Raw genomic sequence first — 18,106 nt, forward strand, 5'->3', positions numbered from 1 at the left:
TTTTATTCCTCACGACTTTATTAAAACAGAGCAATCCCGCTTTTTAAAAAATACGAAAAATACATTACAAGATGGTGAATTTTTAGTCATTTGTGATTTTTCTGAAAACTATAGCTTTGTATTGCAAGATGAAGTGCAGTCCCATCACTGGAACGTACAACAAGCTACAATTCATCCATTCGTTATTTATTTCAATGGAAGTACGCAAATTGAACATTTTAGTTTTATTGTAATTTCCGAAGATTTGAGACACGACTCAGTATCTGTAAATTTGTTCATTGCCAAAATGATTAACTTTTTACGCGTTGATAAGGATAAAGAAATCAGAAAGATATATTTCATGTCTGATGGAGCAGCATCGCAGTACAAATACCGTAAGAATTTTTCGAGCCTATGTCAATTTAAATCAAAGTACGGAATTGATGCAGAATGGCATTTCTTTGCTACGTCACATGGCAAAGGTCCTTGTGATGCTATTGGAGGAACCATAAAGCGCATGGCCACAAGAGCAAGTTTAGCCAAAGAACGTGAGCATCCAATTAAAACTGCAAAAGAACTATTTGATTGGGCGAATCGCAGAAAAGAAGAAGATTTAACAAAATTATCATTTTGTTTTACTACTACTGAAGAGTACGAATTAACGGCATCAGAGCTCAGCGAGCAATATAATAACGCGAAAACGATCCAAGGAACCCAAAAATTTCACTGTTTCATTCCATTGTCAGAAAATAAAATTAAAGCAAAACTATACTCGAACTGTACTGATAATGATGCAAAAGTGTTCGATATTGTAATAAAATTGAATAACAATAAATAAATAAATAAATAAGTATTAATAAAATGTTTTCATGATCTCATAACGCATACCCAAATCCAAAACTTTTAAAGTTTATATATAACATTTAGAAACTCATCAATCATACTCTAAAAAAAATATCCTGGTAAAAAAAAAAAATATTTTCGTGTAATCTGTTAATTCATTTTAATTTATACATATATACATATACATATAATATTTATACATATAATATACATAATACTAATGAATACATGAAAACGACTTGTTTAATTCACGCAAGGCCCTTAACAATAAAATCAGCAACAAACTGCGGTTCCCGTAATAATTTACACCGAAAAAAAAAAATTTTTTTTTCTATTAAATGTGAAAATTGTGACATGTTTGAAATGTCATAACTTTTTTGCTTATTGGTTTACCATCACCAAATTTTTATGGTAGATAGCTAATATAATGGACCGTTTTCCCTCAAAAAATTACGTTGGTATTCCGATAGGGTTTTGAGATATTTGAGTTTTTGTGTCAAAAATTATGTTTTTTAATGCAAAAAATTTTTTTTTTACTGTGTGTATTTTTTTTGGAATCTTTATTTAGTTGTCTAACTTTGTTTCTTTAGTTGTCTAACAATCGAACGAACCGTTTTTGCTGTGCAGCTTTTTGAATATTTTTGAACCATTTTCACAAGTGAAAAGTTAGTCGTGACTCAACTTGAAGATTTGATATCGGAAAATGACGATTCAGATGGAACTGGAAAACTGTGCAAAGTTTCAGCTCAATAGAAAAAAATGAATTAAAAAATTTACCAAATTTTGGTGCTGTTGCTTGGAATCACTCAAATGTGAAGTAAAATTTGAATCCGTGATTATAGACGATGATCTTAAACTCTTGATCCGTCTTAAAAACGTGAGGAGAAGGCAATTTCAACGCACTCGTGATCCTGTTATGAAAATTATATGGCAGGATTTGCAGAAAGTAATCAAGAAACGTTTTGCAGATTTAAGAAACAAAAATTTTGAAAATAAAATTTCGCAATTTGACCCTGGCTCTAAGCCCTTTTGGAAATTATCTTAAATTTTGATAAAACCTCAAAAGCCAATACCGGCATTGAAAGAGGAAAACAAATTATTACTTACTAATTGTGAAAAAGCTCAAAAACTTGCTATGCAGTTTGAAATTGCGCACAATTTTAATTTAGGACTTACTAGTCCAATTGAAAATGAAGTTACTCAGGACTTCGAAAATATTCTCAATCAAGAGAACGTTTTCGAAAAAGGCCTGGGAGACTGATTTGGGAGAAGTGAGAACTATTATTAAAAAATTCAAAAATATGAAAGCTCCTGGCGATGATGGAATTTTCTACATCCTCATCAAGAAATTTCCAGAAAGTAGCTTATCAATTTTAGTTGATATGTTCAACAAATGTTTTCAATTAGCATATATTCCTGACAAATGGAAAAATGCTAAGTTTGTTCCAATTTTAATACCAGACAAACATCCTGCAGAAGCTTCTAGCTATCGTCCAATCAGTTTGCTTTCCTCCATCAGTAAACTTTTTAAAAAGCTCATTTTAAACAGAATGATGGCCCACATCAACGAAAATTCAATTTTTGCCAATGAACAGTTTGGATTCCGTCATGGAGATTCGACCACTCATCAACTTTTACGTGTAACAAATTTGATTCGTTCCAACAACTCTGAAGGCTATTCTACTGGTCTTGCTCTTCTAGACATAGAAATAGCATTCGACAGTGTTTGGCATGAAGGTTTGATTGTAAAATTAAAAAAAAAACTTTAATTTTCCAACGCACATTTTTAGAATAATTCAAAGTTATTTGTCAAATCGTACACTTCAGGTTAATTATCAGAACTCCAGATCTGAAAGACTTCCTGTAAGAGCTGGTGTTCCCCAAGGCAGCATTTTGGGACCAATATTATACAATATTTTCACATCTGACTTACCTGAGTTACCTCAGGGATGTCAAAAATCCTTGTTTGCGGATGACACAGGTCTCTCCGCCAAAGGACGAAGCTTGCGTGTCATCTGTAGTCGATTGCAAAAAAGTTTGGATATTTTTTCTTCATACTTGCAGAAATGAAAGATTTCTCCTAATGCTTCCAAAACTCAACTAATAATATTCCCACATAAACCAAAAGCTCTTTATTTGAAACCTTCAAGTAGACATGTTGTCACGATGAGAGGGGTTCCAATAAATTGGTCAGATGAAGTTAAGTATCTCATGCTAGATAAGAATTTAACTTTCAAAAATCACATTGAGGGCATTCAAGCCAAATGTAATAAATATGTAAAATGTCTCTATTCCCTTATTAATAGAAAATCAAAACTTTGTCTTAAGAACAAGCTTTTGATATTCAAACAAATTTTCAGGCCAGCCATGTTGTATGCTGTACCAATATGGACTAGCTGTTGTAATACCAGGAAGAAAGCTCTGCAGAGAATTCAAAATAAAATTTTGAAAATGATTCTGAAGCTTCCTCCCTGGTATAGTACCAATGAGTTCCATTGAATATTCAATGTTGAAACATTGGAACAAATGTCAAATGAAATAATTAATAATTTCAGGCAAAAATCGTTACAATCTTCTATTGCCACGATTAATGCGTTATATGTTTAGGTTAAGTTTTTAATATACTTAACCATATTAAAAACTTTTTTTTTTCTCTTATAAGCAGATGAAATCAACTCACCTGTAAAAAATCTGAACTGCTACGGCAAATGAAATGTAATATGTTGTTAACAAAATGTTAATTAAATCTTAAATTTGTTTTACCAAATTAGGATGATAGTGTTGTCTAATAACACAGATATAAGAAATGAATGTAATGTTTGGAAGGATACTAATAAAGAAATAATAAAAAAAACTTTTTACACAAGTGTCGGATTGTTTCGCGGTCTTCGGCAATATTCTTCATCGTTAAAATACCTATCGAGGTCTATGTTCAGAATTTTTATAGAGGATAATGGGCGACCTCTGGTGATTTTTCTTTGTAAAAGTAAGTTTTCCCATAGCAAATCCCATACAAACTTTGAACGGCTGGCGCTAAAATATAGTTTCTCCGATTGAGCTGAAATTTTGCACAGTTGTTTTGGGACCTAAATGCAATCGATAAAGTGGACTGGAGCGAGAATCTAAATTTTGTACCACACTAGTGGATAGCTCGTTGTTTCTGAGCATTTGAATGAATTTTCATGTTATTCAACAACGCTATGGGAAAGAAAGGATCATTATCTAACTGCCCGTGATGTTGATTTGGATGGTTATTCTTTCATTTGCTCAGAAACAACGAGCTACACACGTGGCTACCAATGGCTTTTAGGGCGTTATCTCAGAGTATGCGAGAGTTGTATAATATGTAATACAAAAAGTAAGATAGGACAAGAAACGGTCAAGAAATGGCTCCGCTATCAACATTCCTTGAGTAGTTTGCAGCTGATAGGTAGAGCCGATTTCGTAACGTCCTCAACGCCTGCCGCGCAAATCAAATGGAGCTGTCACTATTCTGTGCGGAAAAAAATCGTATAGTCTGTGATCTAGACCTGGGAGGGAGAAGGGGTCATGCACAAATTACGTCACGCTCCGAGGGGTGGGGGGAGGGGATCAAGCCAAGCGTGACAAGTCTTACAAAAATTTCGGAGGACTCATACAAAAAACGTGACAAAGGGGGGGGGGAGGTGGTCAAAAAAGTTGAAATTTAGCGTGACATAATTTGTGTACCATCCCGAAACTAATACAAAATTTCTCTATGTCACAGTGAGCCGAGATTTTACTGTCACGAACTGTCACTGTGAGCCCGGATCTTAAACAATAGACCAACATGATAAAAGCGCGTAATTAGTCAAAGCATATTTTTGCATTTCATCAAATGTAGCAAAAATCGAATTAGAATCAATTCATGCACATTCAAAGGTAACGTCACGAGAGCACCGTTTATTCTAATTGAATATAACGTTTTGGAATGATGCCCTATTAACTGTTTTCAATAACACTGAAAATTAAACGCATAGAAAACTGTGGCCCTTTTTCAATGTTTGTCCAGAAAGATCGAAGGTACACAACAAATGAAAACTAGCGATTTTCACCAAGCCTGCCTTGATTGTCGTTGGCATACTGGAGTTATCTTGCAGTTCGGAAAAAATTGTATCAAATTTCGTGTGTAGTATCTGTGCCTCCCTCCCAGATCTAGACCTAAAAGCCATTGGTAACCTTGTGTGTAGCTTGTTGTTATGGAGAACTTTGGAAATACTAACTAGAGTATCAATTATTACATTTGTCACTTTTTGGATACTAAGCATGTCATAGCTTATTATTTCATGCTTTTCCATGCATTTTCAGAAAATATCAATTTCAATGCTTTTTGAGCTACCTTGTGTTATACTTTGGATTTGGCGATTTTTGATAGTTTCTGTTGCAGGCTCACGCAAATTTTTAGAAAAACAGAAAGTTTTTGCTAGTTTCATTGGATTTTTCATAATAAAAACTAGTAGAACTTTCAGCTATCGTGTTACTATTAAAGTTAACTAGGAAACTTCAACGTCTGTAAGAAGAAGTCAAAGAAGGAGTGATAAAAAAGACAAATTTCAGCTACTCGAAGGTAAATCTCCACTTCATCAATCATGATGCCGAACAATTGAAATTATAGCTATCTTTTCCATAGAATTCCTTGATAGGCCTAAGATTTCACCTGATGTGGACCGATAGCAGCCAGCGATTCCGAATGAAGGTTCCTGCAAGCGGAAAAAATATAAACTTATGGAGGTCTGTTGGAGGTAGCCACTGGGAACGGCTTCACAATCGAACAATCTAACAAGGTCATGCAATCATCACCGCGGACCAGAGGAAGTGTAAAGTCTAATGTTCAGCACAATATTTATGGAAATAAATGCCTTTTTATCTATATGTTTCTTTATTTATTTTATTCTTCCTTTGTTCTGGTTTGAGTCTGAAGAGTAAACAAAACCGTAACAAGATCATGAATATTTAAGCGTTGTTAAACATTATGCATCATTATGCTCTGGTATGGCAGATGCCCTGCCCGGTGTAGAGGGATGACACGTTGTACTCCTAACACTCCTCCTCAACGGTCAGCCCTCGGAGTTTCAAGTCCAAGTAACTCCGAGAACCGATGGTGTTTCACAGCCCCAAGTGGCTTCGTCAGCACGTCGGCTCTCATTTCGTCGGTTTGACAATATTTCAGCTTTACGGTTCCTCGCTCACACAAATCCTTGACGAAACAACGCTTAGTCTTGTTAATCTTCTCCAAATGTGCAAACGCTAGACAACCTTGGTTGTCCTCATGGACGACAGTCGCGGTCAACTGGCTCTCCCCAAAATCTTCCAACAAGCGTCTCATCCACACAACTTCCTGGCAAGTTTCTCCCAACGCAATGAACTCCGCCTCCATGGACGAAAGGCTTACGCAGTCCTGACGACGACTGACCCATGATACGACACCTCCAGCAAAGAACGTTGCAAATCCTGTCATGGACTTACGCGTCTGTGAGTCTCCTGCCCAATCAGCGTCCGAGTACGCAACTAGCTCGTTGGTCTCGACGCCTCCTAGCTTTAATCTCCAGTCGACGGTGCCTTTAAGGTAACGGATCACTCTCTTAGCAGCCGTCCAGTCGTTCTCAGTCGGCGCAGCAAATTTTCTCCCTAAAATCGACGCACTTGCAGCTATGTCGGGTCTTGCACACACTGCAACGTACATTAGTGCTCCGACGATGCTCCGGTACTTCGTACTGTCATCCATGACTTCGTTTGTAGCTGTGTTCTTCAGGAATCCCTGGTCCATGGGCGTCTTCGCTATCTTCGCATTCTCCAATCCAGCTTTCACAACAAGCTTCTCGATGTAGCTCTGAACACCCAGGCTGTAGACTCCGTCAGGGCCTCGTTGTAGCTCCAGACCCAAGAAATGCTTCGCTTCGCCGAGCCAGCTTATCTCGAAGTTCTTCCTCAAAGCCTCTTAGACACGCTTGATTTCAGCCTCTCTCTCGCAAGCGACGAGAAGATCGTCGACGTATACGATGAGATAAATCCTGATTCCGTTCTTTACCATAGTGAACAAACACGGATCCGCCGAATTGGCGATGAACCCCATACTCTTCAAAACTCCGAACAAGTTTTGGTTCCAGGACCTAGCGGATTGCTTTAACCCATAGATGCTCCGACGCAATCTGCACACTTTCTCCTCCTGGCCCCGCACTGCGTAACCGGGTGGCTGACGCATGTACACCTCCTCATCGATGTCGCCATACAAATAGGCGGTCTTTACGTCCAAGTGCCGCAGAAGCAGTTTATCTCTTCCGGCTAGCGCCAAAAGTGTCCGTAGAGTAGCGTGTCGAGTGACAGGGTATTCGTCATCCATCGCACTTCGCCAGGATTTTGCTTGCTCAGACTTCGTTGCTTCGTTAAAGTTCACCGGTTCCTTCATCGCGTGGGTAGCTCGCTGGAACTTGCGCTTGCTCAACTGGTTCTTCAGGTGGCTCCATTTTAATCGCCAACGGATCCTCTTGGAATGCTTGAGGCGACCCCTTGTCAAAGAACTCTTCACATTCACTATCCGCTTCGCTTAAATCATCCTCGTCTTCATTCATATCCTGCTGCTCATCGGCCGGCGCCGAATTTCACAACGGCATCCAGTTCACCTCGTCGTCTGTAGGCTCCCAAACAGTCTTCGGCTGCAACACAGCTTCCTCCTCCTCAAGCTCGACGAACTTGGCATCGCGACCAATCGTAACCTTCTCCACAAAACTCCAGATCCACAAAACGGTAGGCCTTGTGCTGTTCGGAGTAACCGATAAACGTGAGCTTACGCGCCTTGCTGCCAAATTTTCCACGCTTGGTGTCCGGAACGTGAACCCAAGCCTTACAGCCAAACACCTTCAGGTAGCTCAGGTTAGGTTTCCGCCCAAACCACTTCTCAAAAGGCGTGCTGTCCACCGATCGCGACGGCAATCGATTTTGCAGGTGAGCAGCCGTCATCACAGCCTCACCCCAATACTTCTTGTCCAGCTTGGCGTCAAGAAGCATGGTAGTTGCCATCTCCTGCAGGTAACGGTTCCTCCTCTCGGCGACGCCGTTTTGTTGAGGAGTATAGGCAGTCGTGTATTGCGCCTTTATACCCTCTCGCTCAAAGAATCTCTTCAAACGTTCGTTGCAGTATTCTCCGCCGCCGTCCGAACTGACTACTTTCGGCTTTCTTCCGAAAAGGGTTTGAACGTACCTGACATACTCCATCAGTCGATCGCCTCGGATCGGACTTCTTTTCCAATAGGTACACAACAGTATACCTACTGTGATCGTCGATGACAGTCATTAGAAAACGGTTTCCACTCGGCGTGGGGGTTCGCATCGGACCACACAAGTCCGTGTGCACGAGGTCAGTGTTGTGAAAAACTCAATTTCTCACAACTCACGCTTGATATTTTTCATGCGTGAGTTGTGAATCATGTAACTCAGCAGTCAAGAAATCATGGATGAGTTGGCTCACCTTTTTGACTCATTGCCTCGTATTTCCACAGTTTACTCACACACGGCAATAATTTCTTGAGTTTGAGTTGATTGAGTTGATTTTGCATCAAAATCTCAAGCGTGAGATTTGCGAAGCAGATCTCTAATGAGTTTGCTCTCACGGGAGAGCGTATTGATTGAGATTTTGAGTGTGAGTCTATCAACACTGCACGAGGTCCAACACGTCCTTGGTCTTCTTCGTAGCTGCCTTCGGTATTGGTGTCCTGGAGAGCTTTCCTTCAATACAAGGCTCACACATCATACGGATGCCGCAGTCTTTCAGCACCATTCCGTCGCAAAGCTTCTCTTTATACATCTTCTCTACAACCGACGGTTCCCGCTGCCCGAACCTTCTGTGCCATTGGTGTTGGCACCACTCGCTATGCCGCTTGCATTGCATCTCCATCGCAGACTCGGAAATCCTCAGAACGTACAAACTTCCACTGCGATCGCCCTTTGCAACAACTTTGGGTTCATTCAAATATAACGTAACGCAAAATTTGCCAATTTTAGACCCCCTCCCTCCCTAACGTAACAGCTTTTTTATGGGAAATTTATTTTTTTTTGTATGGACCGTAACACTATGTAAGACCCCCTCCCTCCCCCAGCTGCGTTACGTAATATTTGAACGATCCCTTTTCAGCGACGTTAACGATTTTGCAGCCATCCCGCTTGAATCCAACGGTAAATCCCCTCTCAGTCAACTGTGCCACCGACAACAAACTGCTATTCAGCGTTGGCACGAAGAGAACGTCTTTCAGGGTGATTTCCGTAATGCCACCACAACCACTCACACCGTTCAGCTTGCAGTCACCGGATCCAACAGACTTCACTGTGGCCCCATTCGCCAGAACCACGTTAGGAGTGTCATCCTTCACGAACAGCGTGTAAAGCGATTTGCTGTTTGTCATGTGTCGACTAGCACCGCTATCGATCACCCAGCGGCTTTCCTGCTGCTCCTCACCGGCAAGAAAAAGAACTGCATTATTGGAATGCTCCGTAGTAGCCTGCTTCGCTTTCGGCTTGCCCTTCTGCTTCTCTTCACCGCTTTTATTCTGCTTCTCCTGGAGTACACGACAATTTCGACGCAGGTGCCCCTTCATTCTATAGAAGAAACAAGCTTTCTCTGCAACACCAGCACCAGCATTGGTCCTCGCTTGGCTTTTCATCGCTTTCACATCGGATGATCCACTTCCGCGCTCCTTGCGCCGCTCGTATTCATCAAGTAGTTTGGATTTCACCAACTGTACCGTCAAATCGCCGTCAGGGCGACTTTCGAGCGCTGTCACTAATCCGGAGTAGGAATCAGGAAGGCTCCTCAGGATCATGGCGATCTTCAGAGTGTTTTCCAAAGCCTGACCGGCATTCTCCAGCCGATCGAACAGGTCCTCTACCTTGAATAAGTGGCTTTCCAGATTTCCTCCTTCGCGCAAATTCAAATTGCAGAGCCGTTTCAGCAGCGAGACTCTCGAAGTGATGGTTACCTTCTCGTGATAGTTCTGCAGCTGCTCCCAGAAATCACGCGCTGATGCTGCCGTCTTCACAAGGCTGTACTGGTTGTCTTCGATGCACAACCCCATCGTAGCCTTCGCCTTCTTATCGTCCTTGGTCCACTGCGGCGTTTCCGGCTCCGGCTTCACGGTATCGATGACGTACCAGAGTTCCTCTCTGGTAAGTAGCATTTCCATTCTAAACTTCCAGGTTTGCCAATTCTGGTTGTTTAGTTTGGCAAACTTGCTGATGGAATCCATGCTGCGCTGCACCAACACACTCACGACGACGCCGACGACGCAAACAACAGTCAAACTTTCCCGACTGACCGAACCGAAAATCACTTTCACGAACGACGAACTTTTCTCACGGAAAACTCACGATTCCTTCACAACTTCCACTGGGCCCATAACCTGTGGGTTTGGCGGAACAGGATCCAGTGGATTACGCGACCGGTAGGAAGGAAATCGACGGGAAAATCTCGGAAAATAGAGGACCAAAATATGAACGCACGCAGTACTCTCGAATGGCATTTTATTAGATAATATAGAGGTCCTCAAGCAAACTGCCACGAACACCAACGCACAATCAATCTTACACAAGTCAATTTCCTCAGAATGAAAAGGTATCGATGTTTGTTTGACGTTATTGAGCTTTCGGTCAACAGCAGGCCAACAAGGAAGTAGTTGATTTGCAGCAATTCTGTTTATATTTGGATTCTCACAGCAAACAAAAGCAATGTTGTGACAGTTCTCACAGCAAACAAAGATAATTTTGTCAACATTGCACTACTACGCAGGCAACTGGATTGGTCTATGTAGCAACAATCAAAGTATACATACTGAAAGGTATACCATACAATGTGGTTTATACTCTGGTATGGCAGATGCCCTGCCCGGTGTAGAGGGATGACACGTTGTACTCCTAACAGAATCCGCTACGTTGAATCTACGCCGAATGGATAATTCTTCTACACTGGGCTCGGTCCTGAGCCAATCGCTCCCAGTAGCCCTGAACATTAAGTGCCCTTAAATCCACTTCAACTGCAAAAAGCCAACGTGTGCGTGGCCTACCACGAAGCCGACGGCCTCGTCCGGGTTCTCTACTGAATATTATGTTTGCTTGTCGTTCTTCCGGCATTCGTACCACGTGACCAGCCCAACGCAGCCTGCCGTGTTTTATGAGCTTGATAATACCCACTTCTTTATATACTTGGTACAACTCATGATTCATGCGACGCCGCCAGATGCCATTTTCGCCATGCCAAATTCGCAGCGGCTGTTTGGCTGGCGACGATTTTGGCGACGGTTTCACCGGCGACGATTACAAATCGTCGCGTTCGGTAAGGAGCACAATTTACAATAACACGAATGCCTTTGTCTCGTGTATTTCTTTTTTTAAATTCTATATTAGTATCATTCCGAACATTACATTAATTTCTTATATCTAGGTGTTCTGTGTTCGAAAAAGCTATCATTAAAATATAGTAGAACTAAATAAAGCATTCATTAACATTTTTGTAGAAACATATTACATTTAATTACCGTAGCAGATCAGATTTCTTACATGCGAGTTGATTTCACCTGCTCATAAATGAAAAAAACGCTTTCAATTAACGTTACCTAACTTAACCTAGATATATAACGTATTTATCGTTGCAATAGAAGATTGCAACGATTTTTGTCCTAAGGTTATTCGACATTTGACATATTCCTAATATAATCCGACATTTGTCAAACTGTTTCAAAATTGGATATGCTATGTAGCTCATTAGTACTATACCAGGGAGGGAGCTTCAGAATCATTTTTAATACTGTATTTGAATGATTTGCAAAGCTTTCTTCCTATGGTATTACAACAGCTAGTCCACAGTAGGTGGCCGACCTGAAAATTGGTTTGAAGATCGTGACTTATTGTTAAGACAAAGTCTTGATTTTCTGTTAATGAGTGGATACAGACATTTTATATATTTGTAACATTGGCTTGAATGCCCTCAATGTGATTGTTGAAGTTAAATTTTTACCGAGCATGAGCCCTGGATAGTTAACTTCACCTGACCAATTTATTGGAACCCCTCTCATCGTGACAACATGTCTACTTGAAGGTTTCAAATAAAGAGCATTTGGTTTATGTGGGAATATTATAAATTGAGTTTTGGAAGCACTGGGAGATTCTTCCGTTTTTGCAAGTATGAAGAAAAAATATCCAAACTTTTTTGCTATCGACTACACTGCCCATAAAGGCATAACTGTCCCATATGGAATTAGTAGGCATTGAGAAAACAGCGCTCAAAGTTTAAAGTTTGCATTTTCATACAAATGTTTATAATTTGCTAGTACATTTTTTAATGCAATATAGATTTAGCTTCACCCCACAGAATACTCAATTTGCTAATATTGGTCAGTAAAAAATATAAAGTTGAAGATAATTCCAGTTTTGGAGTTGCTATTGGGGTTCAAAGTTCATATAGAGACTGTTATGCCTTTATTTTTAAATATGGGACTGCACCAACTGTATATTTTTCCACAACATTTTCAAACAAAGTGTACAAATTTCCATATGCCTAGTGAAGTGCATATTAAAACATGAATGTTGCGATGAATAAAGGTGTTGGTTTGCAAATCAATATGGGACAGTTATGCTTTTATGGGCAGTACAGATGACAGCAGGCTTCGTCCTTAGACGGAAAGGTCTGTCAGATGTGAAAATATTGTATAATATTGGCCCCAAAATGCTGTCTTGAGGAACACCAGTTCTAACAGGAAGTCTTTCAGACACCAGTTCTGATAATTAACCTGAAGTGTACGATTTGACAGATAACTTTGGATTATTCTAACAATGTATGTTGGAAAATTAAATTGTACAATCTATTATTCTACCGCTCGTGCTGCATGTGAGAGGTGACGGTAGCGAATAAGTGTGGACAAACTAAGTGACTGCAGACCATGGAATCGAAATGAACGTCACGAGAAATGTTGAATGTTGACCCCACTGGATCATTACACAATATATCGAAAATAGGGTTCTTAAACAATCAATTGAAAATAGGGTTATAATTCAAATGATACTTCACAAAGTGAAGGGTGTACTGATATAAGTCGCATCGTGGTTGCATCTCATTGGCATTCTTTCCTCTCCATCAAACAACGCAAGAACGCACCGGATCATTTAACGAACTTTTTCAACGCCAAATAAACAGCCATCGTCACCATTATGGCCAACAACACCAACAAACAGTGAAACACATTGATGCAGCAACACGTAGTGCCGCCTGTGTTCCGGTAGTAGTAGTGGGCCTCTTTAGTAGCCGCTGCAGCAGTAGCCACTCGATTGGACGCGTGCTGAACTTTGGATTCCGTCTGATTGACATTAAGCATACTGCCGTGCTGCATCACCAGGGTTGAAAACAGTACCCATACATCGCGCATATCGACAAGCGTTTTCTCCAGCGCCCGCAGCTCCTGGTGGCGTTCCTCGACGGCTTGGAGGATTTCCGCTGCGTTGTCCTCAATAATGATTGTGGTGCACCTCGGGGGATGAATCTGTTCGTCTACAAGGAGAAAATAAAAAGGCCTATATTTGAATATTTTTAATTTATTAATTTATTATTAATCAATTAACCAATTAACCATTAAATCTCAACCAGCAGCTCCATTTTTTTACTGCTAAAAAGTATTCTAATTTTGATAACTTTTTTCGTTTCTCAATATTTTTGCAAGTTCTCAAAAAACTCTTCTTGTTTATGAATCCGTGCCGATATTAATCATTGGCGATCACCAATCACCAATCACCAGATCACCAATGATTAATATAGACACGGATTCATAATTTTTAAGATATTCCGATGTTCCTTGGGGGACTGACATTCTCCATATAAAATGTCCTTGGACGCCATTTTGTTTTTGGTCAATACATCAAAAAAAAAAAAAAAATCTGTGGAATATTCAATGCCAGGTAATAAGCAGCTACTTTGAAAAAAAAAAATCATATAAATCGGTTAAGTATTGATCAATACCGATACAGATTCTGAAAATAGAAGAGTTTTTTGAGACTTTGTGAGAAAGTGGTGCAAAAATATCGAGAAACAAAAAAGTTAACGGGATTGAAACTTGTGTTTGCTGTAAAACATGAAACTGCTAGTAGAGGGGTTAAAATAACAAAAATCAGCATACATAGCGCAACCGTAGACTTGTTTGTTTGACTGAACACCAACGCTGTCACAATGTTGAATGTCATATACGGTGGTGCCGCAGGTTTTGATGCGGTTAGTTCAATGATCCATTGAGTGGAATGAACTTACTTTTGGGTACTTCAGTTTCTTCGTGTAGAGTGTGGCGTCGAGACGGTTGCTGATTGGCGTCTAGTCCGTCGTAGTTTAAATTGGCTGTCGGTTGCGAAACGTCGTACTGTGATTTCGAGATGAGGCTTAGCTGCGATGTTGCTGTGAAAAAGGGGGAAAGGTTTATGTGGAATGTCGCTTTTGAAACTTATTCATACACTACCCGTTCAAAACAAGAACTCGCTTAAAAAAGTATTGCAGTAGAGTCCTAAAGCCCTATCTCTTTTTTTTTACCAAACGCTTGACCATACGTCTGAAGTACACATTTGTTTTGGATAAGTCCAAAAAAAAAATGTATTCCTATTAATGTAACACTTCTAGTTTTCAACTCAGATTTTGAGCGAAATATGTATTCCGTGTACCTTACAAAATGTCAGATATGAAAAACCCCAGTTGTAAAAATCAAGGGTGGAGCGCGGCTGTCAAATGGGAGTAAAATTGAAAAGCCACCAACCTAAGTCCAGAACCAATTTTAAGGCTTAACGCGGAATAGTGAAAATATTATTCGCAAGATTACAGGTAATTAATGCGTTTGAAAGAATTGTTTACAAGCAATTGTTTGCTACGTGCTACTGCAGTGAACTGTTGGCAATTTAATCAGCAAATTCTGCTGAATTCCCAAAATGGATGTATTCGAGAAGCCCAGATAGCCGTAGCGGTAAACGCGCAGCTATTCAGCATGACCATGCTGAGGGTCGTGGGTTCGAATCCCGCTGGTCGAGGATCTTTTCGTAAAGGAAATTTTCTCGATTCCCAGGGCATAGAGTATCTTCGTACCTGCCACACGATATACGCATGCAAAAATGGTCATTGGCACAGTAAGCTCTCAGTTAATAACTGTGGAAGTGCTCATAAGAACACTAAGCTAAGAAGCAGGCTCTGTCCCAGTTGGGACGTAACGCCAGAAAGAAGAAGAAGATGTATTCGAGAAAATTTATGACGCCTTCATCATTGTTTGGACGTAATTTTGTATGGTTGTATTTATTTCAGAACCAGCGACACGCCTGGCCCAATTTTAGTACCAAACTCTTTAGTTTAGGACAGAAACACATGTTTACTCAATTTTGAAATGTTTTTCGTTGGTTTAAGGGCAAAAAACAGTTTTCACGGTTTTTCTTTAGATTTTGTCACACCCCTTGGTATAAACTTTAATTTTGGGTGTATTTTATTTGCCGTGTCCCATCCGAAATGTCAGACATGAACAACCCCAGTGTTAAAACTATAAGCCCTGTGGCGTTTTTGTCGACTAAGTGAACGTCAAACATGATCAAAAGTGTCAAGGTTCATATTTGGAATATTTTTTCAAATTAAAGTTTAAATGTGATAGAGCATGCTCTCTCGTTATTAAATAAAAACAAGATTTCATTAAACTTTTTAGGACCCTATTTGCATAGCTATATCTCAAGATCCGGATTATTTTCAAAGGAGTGATCTTCAGCAAAGTTGGTAATAAGTTTAAGAACGAAGTTATATCTGAAAATTTAAATTCTTATTGTGCATTTGCTTCATATTTTTAACTATCGGTTCAGGCCTCTGAACCAAACTCAGATCAGAGAGAAGTAGAAGAGAGAAATAGTCGTTAGGAGAAACGAATAAGCGGCCACACATCGCTAGCGTTACATGAACAGCAGATAGGTCAACCGTGCGAATGAACAGACTCTGTATCCAGTTTCAAAGTTAATAAACAACGTGTTTAGACGTAACAATACTTTCAGCTTTCCTAAGAAAGAGAAGCTACTGGTGAGTACATAAGTTCGTGGTGGAAGACTTTCCTCTGAACTTGGTCTAGGTTGTGCATTCAGCTTTCAGGTGAAGATTTTCACGGGAAGCTTTTGCATCCGCCCTGGTTTTGCTGTTTGATTTGGTTCGGACAACTGTTTGCCAGGTGAAATATTTCACGGGTAACCTTTGTCTCCACTCCGCTCTCGCCTATTTCAACAGGTTATGGGCCCAGAAATCCGCTCTTAATCAAATCGATTAAACAGCGACAAATATATATTATCATTGCTCAGGCGAAGAATTTCGTGGAGCTTTCGGATAATTATATATACGGAAAAACGTGTGTTCAGACCAAGCTTTTCGTGGAACAACATTTGAAAAATTGCAACAAAAGTTCAGACGAAGATTTTCGTAGAACTTTCAGTTGTGTGAAACGTGTGTTCAGATGAAGCTTTTCGTGGAACATTTGAAAAGCTTACAACAAAAGTTCAGACGAAAGATTTTCATAGAACTCTCAGTTGTGACATTTGCGAACACTTGAAGAAAGTTCGGGCGAAGTTTTTCGTAGAACTGTCAACAAACATTGACTACATTTGTAAGGTTCTGGTTCATTGACATTTATTAACATGGAAAATAGGGTTGTCAAACGATTTGTAGCACCTGCCTTCAAAGGTGACATGAAATCGTATCCGTTCTGGAAGAAACGGATGGAAATATTTTTGAGACAGGAGGATTTGTTCTATACACTCGAAAATAACCCAGAAGAAGAAAATTACTTCAATCTTGTCGCAAATGCTACACCCGAACAAGAAACAGAAAGAAAACAAAAGCTTTAAAAACGATTGAAAGATGATGGTGCAGCTGTCAACGAGTTTTTCACAGCTCTAGATGATGAAGCTTTGATACATGTCATGGAATGTACAAATGCAAAGGAAATTACGAAGAGGCTAGATGAGGTCTATCTTCAAAAAGGTCCAGTCGCCATGTTAGGGTTGAGGTCCCGGCTTTACTTGCTCAAGAATGAGAATTTCAGTTCTCTTCAGCAATTATTCACTTCACATGAAGAGATTATCATCCAGCTCAACAACATGGGGGAACATATTTCGCAAGAAGAACAGCTGAATACCTTGCTTGTAGCAATTCCAGATAAATTCAATTATCTACTAGGAGCACTTTCAGTTCTAAGGAAAGAGGACCTAACGCAAATGTCTCTTCAACAGGTGAAACGCATCTTTCTGGACGAAGACCAGAAGAATGCGGACAGTCGTGGTAACAAAATGAAACCAGAAGCGACGTTCGTTGGTAACAATCCCAGGCAAAAGGGCAAACCTGGAAATAGGAATAAAAAGAACTACGAGAAACATATCACTTGCTTTGGTTGCGGAAAAATCGGGCACCGAAAACAAAACTGCATTGAAGAGAAACATCGTGATCAAGCATCTCTAGTGGAGGAAGTCGTCGAAGATGTTGCGCTTCTGGCGGCATCTGCAATTGCTTCAGTCACAAATGATAAACAAGCATTGCCAACGGCTTCCCCGACACCGAAAAATGTGGCACTTTTGACGACACCAGAAGCACCAGTGGTCAATGAATCTGCACACATGCAAGAAACTCCATCACCTATTCGATCTTCGACATCTGGATTCAAATTGTCGGATATGGTGCCTTTGGTAGTGACGTTTGATTGCCCCAGAATTTTGTCCCCAATACCATCGACACCTAAGGTCTCGCCGAGAGTGGTCAAGATTGCCTCTCCTATTGTCAGTCCAAGAGTCCAGAATGAACAATTGTCGTCACTGAAAGTCACAGTTAACTCATCAACTTCATCGTCTGCTGGAGCCAGAAGGATTGTAGCGGTTGCCTCTCCTGATGCCAGTCCAGAAGTTCAGGATGAACCAGTATTGCCAGCCTCAATTAATTCGTCAACTTCATCATTGGCTGGAGTTCAACAGGCCAAAGGATCTGCAGTAACTGACAATGACTCAGCTGAACTTGAAGCACCAAAATCAACAGTACCGCACACCCAAACTGTTCACCGTCAGAATGGGTCATTCATGGTCCGGATCCCGCTGGATCGTATTGAGTTGTGCGCAATCGGGAAAATACGGCATGATCGAGGAGACCCGTTTTGTCCAAAGTTAAAGGAAGCAGTGACCAATCAGTACATACGAAACATGACAATGAACGATATGCCCGTCAAGGTTCCAGGAGTACTACCCATGTACCTGGACT

At 40.4% G+C, this 18,106-nt stretch overlaps 1 protein-coding gene across 1 annotated transcript in view; it reads right to left on the reverse strand.

Annotated features, from left to right (window-relative positions):
- Window positions 1-12,973: 12,973 nt before the first annotated feature.
- LOC5571987 (syntaxin-19) overlaps window positions 12,974-18,106 on the reverse strand; it is a 43,705-nt gene continuing 38,572 nt past the window's right edge. The window contains exons 5-6 of the mRNA XM_021855912.1: window positions 14,117-14,257; window positions 12,974-13,366 (exon numbers count right to left, since the gene is read on the reverse strand). Of these exons, the coding sequence (XP_021711604.1) occupies window positions 12,981-13,366; window positions 14,117-14,257 (527 nt within the window). The 3' untranslated portion in view covers window positions 12,974-12,980. The remainder of the gene's footprint in view (window positions 13,367-14,116; window positions 14,258-18,106) is intronic.

The sequence above is a fragment of the Aedes aegypti genome, chromosome 1, assembly GCF_002204515.2.
Source record: "Aedes aegypti strain LVP_AGWG chromosome 1, AaegL5.0 Primary Assembly, whole genome shotgun sequence".
NCBI classification, from domain to species: Eukaryota; Metazoa; Arthropoda; class Insecta; order Diptera; family Culicidae; genus Aedes; species Aedes aegypti.